Genomic DNA, 7201 nt, shown 5'->3' on the forward strand with positions numbered 1-7201 from the left:
TCAAGGAAAAATGAAGAAAACACAATTGCAGGTAATGAAAAGGTTGAAGCCCTGATGAGTTTGAATGAGGGCAGGCTACATCCAGGACAGGCTGCCAGTCCATCACCGGGCTTCAACTGACTTTTAATAAATGAGTAAAACCAAAACCACACTTACAACAGTCCAGTCCAATTTCCAAATTTTGTTTAAATGTACATTTGTGGCATTTCTGATATAATCCCTCACTACCCTTCAGTTGGATAAACTGCAACCACATAAAAAAATAAAGAAAATCATCCACATTGTATTCATTCAGAATTTTATTTACCCAACACATCTTGGTATAAAATGTTAAACATTTTACAAAAAGCAGAAAAATCAGCAAAACATGTCAAACAGTGGTGAAGGATGAACGACTGCCATCCTTCTGAAAGCTGTCCGTCAGCACACATTCAATCTAGAAGGTATAAAACTTCCTTCTTTACAAACTTTGAGAAAAATAAAGTCAAAGGGAATGATTTTGGATTCACTATTTGTCTCCAAGAACATATATACTTTTTTTGAAAATGTTTTTTAATTGTTTTTTCCAGATCAGAGAAGAAAGCAAATGCGAGTCACAAGAAGGACCTTCCGGCAAACCGTCAAAGATTATTGTCCATTTTCCTTGTTCACTACCACACTTTACAACTTTTGATGATGTCTTTAAACTGATTGATCGACTCTATGGACGAATCCTTCAGAGCCAGTCCTAATAAGACGGGCCTGTTTCCAGCTTGCTGCGCCACGAACATCGCCAGGTTTTTGGCACAGACGTGTGTCAGTGGCTGGAAACAGAAACAGAAAGTAGATTATCACAAACACAAAAACCCTCAAGTTTACCTCTACAATACTTTTATAATTACAATGTTTAAAATACCAATATTTCCAATGCTCCCCCATCTGGACACTACTTATTTTAACATGACATTTTAACAATCGTTTTATTTTAACTCAAGTCTTGTGTGCACCTTGAAATATGCTGTATAGTTATTCAGTTTACAATTCTTTGAACAAATATATTTAGTTAATTCCAATGTCCGTTTTGCTTTGTTGAATGATTTATTGCATTCTGATTATCTTGTACTTCTCAGGAGACATTGTTGAGTTACATGTGGATTTAGCCATGGTTGTCCTGAAGCCATAGAGGTGCAACACTTCATATCGCAGCAAAAAATGAGATCACAGGGAGTTAAAATGTGACAGAAGCAAACACGTCCTGCCATTTCAAACATCTTATAAGGCCTAAAAATGTGTGGATTCGTTGAAAGTAGGGCCAGCAACACTATTTCTCCCATGTTCCCTCGGCTTGAGGGTACCTGATTCCTTATTCTTTTAACAGATAAAATCAGAGAAATTCAATGTCCATCTTTATTTTTTTCCCCTAATGATTTATATCTTTTAAAATGCAGAAATGCAAAAAGACATAAATATTGTACCTCAGCCTATAGCCATACTTGTCATGAGTCTATCGAGGTGCAGGACCTCACTTTGTAGAGGAAAATGAGACCAGACTGAGTGAAAATTGGACAGAAGTGCAAAATCCCCAAAACAAAACAACCAGAAACTACTTGGGATTCCATTTAAATGTCACAATGTTTGCATTGTAACATTTATATTATCTACATTCCGTCAGATTTTTTTCTAAACATTGCCTCTCTGTGTAAACACAGCTTTGGAAACACAACCAATGTCCCCCCCACAGGCAGCAAAATAATGTGCGGTTCAAAAGATCTCACTTTGGGAACCACCGCTCTACAGCAAATGTTCACTTTAAAGTAAAGGACAAGCTCGGTCTTTTCAATGATAACGGGAACAAAAAAGTAAACTAAGGTCTTATCAACTTTGCAAGCAAACTTTGAATTATTCCATTTCTTCATTGCTGATAAATCCCATGCACTGCATGCCTGTTAGAAAATGACATGCTCACGCAGAGATGAAATAGGTTTTCTTGAGTAAATGTTAAGAGATGGCAGCGCACATTTCACCACAATCCGCTGGAGCGGATCACAACCACTCTCATTTGCCCTTTCACAGCATGAAATGAATTTCGCCGTGTTGCAACAAGTCTGTCTGATGTCCTGTGGACGAGGCCGTGTCGCACTGATACATTATTTATCCGAACAATTTCATCCAGCGTACCTCGTCTTTGCCCAGCAGTACTTTGGTGGAGAACGTCGGGGTGCTGAGGTCATTAGACCTGGAGTCAGGTGTGACAGATATCAACGTCCCAATTTTGCCGTACTGTGTGAGGACGATGAATACGTAATTACTGAACTCTGTGCAGATGACTTCGGTTGAAATTCCACCCACTTCTCTCTGTGCTTGCTTTGATTTGATGATGGCTTCAGACATTTTGATAATCTGGGGAAGAAAAAATAAATAAAATTGCAGAAAAAAATGGTGGATTATGAAGAGGGATAAGATGCAGACATAGCAAAGTTTAAGATTTTGAATGTGGTAACATAATTTTCTTGAAAATAATTACGATTCAATTACTGCTTTACTAACAGGTCTTCGGTGGTCCAAGTCACAGAATTCAAGGCCACGTGTTTAAGTTCTACTTAAGTTTGATGATGTCTTGCTGCTATTGTTGGATTGTTCAGCCAGTCTTAGGTTATGGCGATGTAATCTACAGATCTGCCTCAAAAACTCTCCTTCACAGCAGGATGTTATTTCCCATGCTGCTATCCCTGATAAGCTGGCCCTCTCATCACGCCTGCAGATAAACTCACTGGTATCATTAGCATGGCTTGTTGGGAAAACTCTATTATCTGCAGTCCCTTCTCAATATTCACAACACAAATCACAGATAATGTTCCAGTTAAATTCATCAGCCTGGTTGTACCTAAAGCCTGTACCTCCTTTGGTCGCTTCACATTTCGGTTTTCTGCTGCAAACAATGGGAATCATCTGAAACAGAGCTGACAACTTTCTACATTGTTGTTGTTCTCCTATTTCACACGCATCATTAGAATCGATATTGAAGGATCACTGCACGTGCCTTTTCGCTTTTGTTTCTTATTATACAGTATATTACTGCAAACACAGAATAGCATAGTATGTATGCATGTCTATGTTTTAATTTATGGCTTTTGGTTCAGCAAATCATTGTAAATGAGCACTGGTTCTCATCTGACCCACTTGGTAAAGTAAATGAACACCACAGATATTTGATGTGTGCAAATCAAGATGCGTACAACCTATCCACTCCTCCTGCATCTCTTACATTTTACTAGTCTCCTCGCTTCTGATGAGTTTGTATTCATCTCAGTTTGTGTAATATAAAGTGTTTGTGTGTGTGCCCGCTTCCGGTAGATACTTAGAAAAACGTGAACGCAACCCAGTGCAGACCAGTTCAGATTAAAGTGCTCAGTCATTTAGCTTTAACACTATGTAGGACAGCAATGGCGTGTTTTCAGACCGCATCAATGATTTAAGTGCAAGTGTCACAGTCACTCCCCCACTTAACGGTCATCTCATCAGCAGAGACATTTAAAAAAAATCGGTTCCTTTGCGTTGCTTTACAGCAGAAAAGTGAAAGAGTCGCTCCGCAGACACCACGCTACCAGCGTGATGCTAACCTTTAGCTCCCAAGCTAACGGCTCCGGCGGGCTCTGGGTAGAATATGAGCACGTTAAACACCTTCCAGCTACGTCTGTGTGAAGAGTCCTCACCGTTGTATTCCCCGGTCCGCTGGTGTAAACGTAACTTTACTTAGAAATCCAACAAAAATGTTGAACAACTCCGATTCTGTCACGCAGCATCCGCCGTAAAAACAAACCGTGACAGACGCACCGTAAGTACGCACTGAGCGTGATGACGTACACGTCACCACGCCCACTTTGTAGAGCGTGAATAAATACAATTAAAAAACAAATGCATTTTACACAGCAATTATGATTGTTTAAGTTAATAGTAAAATATAGTTCAGTAAAATGCATCAGCTTGTGGTAGTCGACCAAAACTTATGGTTCAGACTGGTTAAAGTACAATTACTTGAGGATAAGAGGGAATGTTTGGACTTGATATGTGATTGAGCAATCAGTCATTCTTGAGCCATGTATAGTGAAGCACGCCCATATAATTTATGCACTCTGGCTGCAGTAAAAACATTAAAAACATGCTCAATTCCACATTTGTGTCTACTCACTTATAGTGTATGTTTTTGGACAAGGGGTGTGCTTTGCCTCATGCAGAACATTAAATAGCAATTTTAATGTCTTCTTCACATTATAAGACATATCCGCAGTCAATGGAAATCACTAAAGTTTGGTGCACACTTTCATAATGAAATATGTGGTGAGTCTTTATATACAGTATATTCTTCAGTTATTGGATGGGGCGTCTGTGGCTCGGATGGTAGAGCGGTCAAAGCTCATTCGGAGGGTTGCAGATTCCCCATCTCCACTTGTCCATAAGTCAAAGTGAGCGAGACGCTGAACGCTAAATCGCTCTAAATTAGATGAACTGAGCATTTCGCATGGCAGCTGCCTCCATTGGTATGGGTGACAGTGATTAACAGTGTAAAGCACTTTTGGGCCTGCTCAAGCAGTGGGAAAGCGCTATAAAAGTGAAAGCCCTTTACCATTTGTAATTGTCATGCTTTTGTACTAAAGCGCATTTTATATGATCTAACATCCATCATATAATTAATTCAAGTACAAAATGAATGTTTTAAATACGTTTTTTACTTCTTTTATCATGATATCTTCTCAAAATCTACAAAGAAATAAATCATGCTGGGCAAAGGCATCTCCTTGACCTCAGATTTGTACTGCTCTACACAATTTGAAATTCTTTCATTGCAGTGAATAATACCAATTGATTGTATTACATCTTGAAAATGTGTTTAAAACTAATTGAGACATTAGAAATGTTCATCTTATCGGATAGGCAGGGTTACTGATAAAGGACCATAGTTAGGATTAAGGTCATCTGACCACTGGTAAGGTGTGGAAATCATTGCAATATAGTATCGTAATTACTATTGTACTGGCGGCCAGTCGACAGATACGTCTTTAACATTTAGGTCATAATCTATTTCCTGCAAAACATTTATGTTTATATCCAGTTGGACAGAATATGCCATAAGCGTCTCATAATAGAATTTAACATGGAGATCGGTCAAAAGAAAGAAAGAAAGAAAGTCATTAAGTCTTTGTTTTTTATCTTTGACATTGCTCTAACATAGTATAACTAACTTCCACATTCTTCATAAGAACTGCTTTCTTCTTGCCTCGAGTTCACCAAAGAGCTGAAGATTAAAAACTCTTAATACTTACAGAGCACTCCGAGCTTCTCTTTGTTTTTCTTGTAAGTCATATTCAAGGTTCCAGCACTGTTGTTCACTATGCATGAATAATCTGCACAGTCATTTTCCTCTACGTGACTCTGATGAAGTGGGGATGATTTAACAGAACTTTCATAAAGTATTATTATCGAGAGTGAAATTGTTTGAGTTTAAATTAAGCTGGTCCCCTGGTCTGGTACATTTCCATCAATATTATGGGAACAACTCTTCCAAAGCAAGAAACCACAGAGGCAGGGTGTTTTTTAATTAACTGTCAATGGAGCTTTAAAACAGCAGATAATGTTTTGCTTTTTTTTTCTTTGTTCATTTACAGAGTGGTTTATTAAAAAGTGGTACTACACAACAGTCTCTGTTTGTCGGGGTGATTGTGGATGTCTGCGCAACCAAAATCCATCTATCTTCTATACTTTCTTTATCCAACACTGGACAAGAAGCTGAGCGCACCCTGAGCAGATCTCCTGTCAACCGACACAATCTAAAGACGGAAATTCATTTAATACACACATTGTTTGGACTAAAGGACTGAGTTTAGAGAGAACACCCACACACAGGAAGAACATGCAAATTTCAAGGCAGCCCTGAGCTCTGAATCAAACCTGGGATATCTTCATAGTGAGGTGAGAGTGATAACAACGAGATCAGAGGTGTCAAACACATTTTAGTTAGAGGCCACATACAGCTCATTTTCATCTTGAGTGGGCCGGACCGATAGACTAGTGCCACAATAACCTTTAAATTTAAACTTTTAAGTTTGTCTTAAAAGCAGAGTATATGTGATGAAAATGTTGATGTTTTGTAAAAACCAAAAAATGACTAATGACTTCTCCTATAACTGGTGCCTTGTGCATGTTTTAACAAACTGGTGTTATTTGCTTAATGTCTCGGCCATGTGAGGTCGATTCACTTCTCTTTTTCCACTTTTGTTTAAAAATTGTCCATCAACTCAGTCACATTTGCTTTTAAAGCTACATAGGAATTTCCACTGGTAGCAAAAGTGCTTGCATGACTTTTTTTTTTTTTTTTTCAGGTGGCTGTGAGGCTCCACTGAAGTCTGTGAGTGCTGCATCAGGCTGATTTGAAAGGAGCCATCCCTACGAACATGACACATCCACAATGTCAAATACAACCGGCTCAGCGGAATTGTTATGCACTCTGAGTAGGCAGCAGTTGGTATGAAATTGGGTCGGCCGCTCTCCGTACTCCCTGGCTGACCATGTGTGTCCTTGACTGATCATACTGATCTAAACAAAATTGCAATGCATACATCAATATACAATATTTCTGCATTAATGTATGGAGTCAGACGGGCCGCTCGGCTGAATTTGTATGAGTCAGGAATCACCTGGTGGATCACCACAGCATGACCAGAGGGCTCAGACTTTAAAGGTTTGCGTGCATCAGAGCAGCCAGAATTAAAGGGAAGATGAGGAGGTCTTTGAAAGCGTTGAAAGCACACTTATGGAGGGAGACAGGCTTCTAAAAGGAGTGTGCCACTTTAATACTGGAATTAATGATATGAGTGTAAAAGTTCAAACTGATAACAGAAAGATAGTCTCCCATTCACAGCTAATGGAAACATTTCAAACTATTCTATCACCACCTGTCATCATTCTAATAAGGTGGGGATTTTCACAGGCCATTTTTCACTTTATTCCAGTCATGTGTTGTACATTTCAATTTTTTTCCAAGTTCATGATTGTTTGGTCCAGATTTTATAGCTAAAAGACAAAATATTATGTTTACATGGGCCAGGATGAATAAGAACTGATATTATGGTCTGTGTTCTCGCCTCTAAAGCGTCACTGGCTGGTGATGGTGAGGGCTCTGTATGTGCGTGAAGCTGCATGTTCTCCCTGTGTGGCCATGGGTTCA

The 7201-nt window shown here is 39.0% G+C and overlaps 1 protein-coding gene across 1 annotated transcript; it reads right to left on the minus strand.

Moving 5' to 3' along the window:
- Positions 1 to 283: 283 nt before the first annotated feature.
- psmg3 (proteasome (prosome, macropain) assembly chaperone 3) lies at positions 284 to 3824 on the minus strand. The gene is made up of 3 exons (XM_080488440.1): positions 3693 to 3824; positions 2158 to 2379; positions 284 to 803 (listed from the first exon to the last, which is right to left on the minus strand). Exons 2-3 carry the CDS (start codon positions 2368 to 2370, stop codon positions 651 to 653), a joined length of 366 nt encoding a protein of 121 aa, XP_080344566.1. The 5' UTR covers positions 2371 to 2379; positions 3693 to 3824; the 3' UTR covers positions 284 to 650.
- Positions 3825 to 7201: the final 3377 nt, after the last annotated feature.

Source organism: Lipophrys pholis (genome assembly GCF_963383615.2).
Source record: "Lipophrys pholis genome assembly, chromosome: 19".
In the NCBI taxonomy this organism is placed as follows: Eukaryota; Metazoa; Chordata; class Actinopteri; order Blenniiformes; family Blenniidae; genus Lipophrys; species Lipophrys pholis.

Excerpts from the sequence above, each read along its gene's own strand:
- psmg3 (XM_080488440.1), bottom strand. The coding sequence starts at position 2,370 with ATGTCTGAAGCCATCATCAAATCAAAGCAAGCACAGAGAGAAGTGGGT. Across the intron at positions 804-2,157 it reads TACTGCTGGGCAAAGACGAG|CCACTGACACACGTCTGTGC; the intron begins GTACGCTGGATG and ends TTCTGTTTCCAG.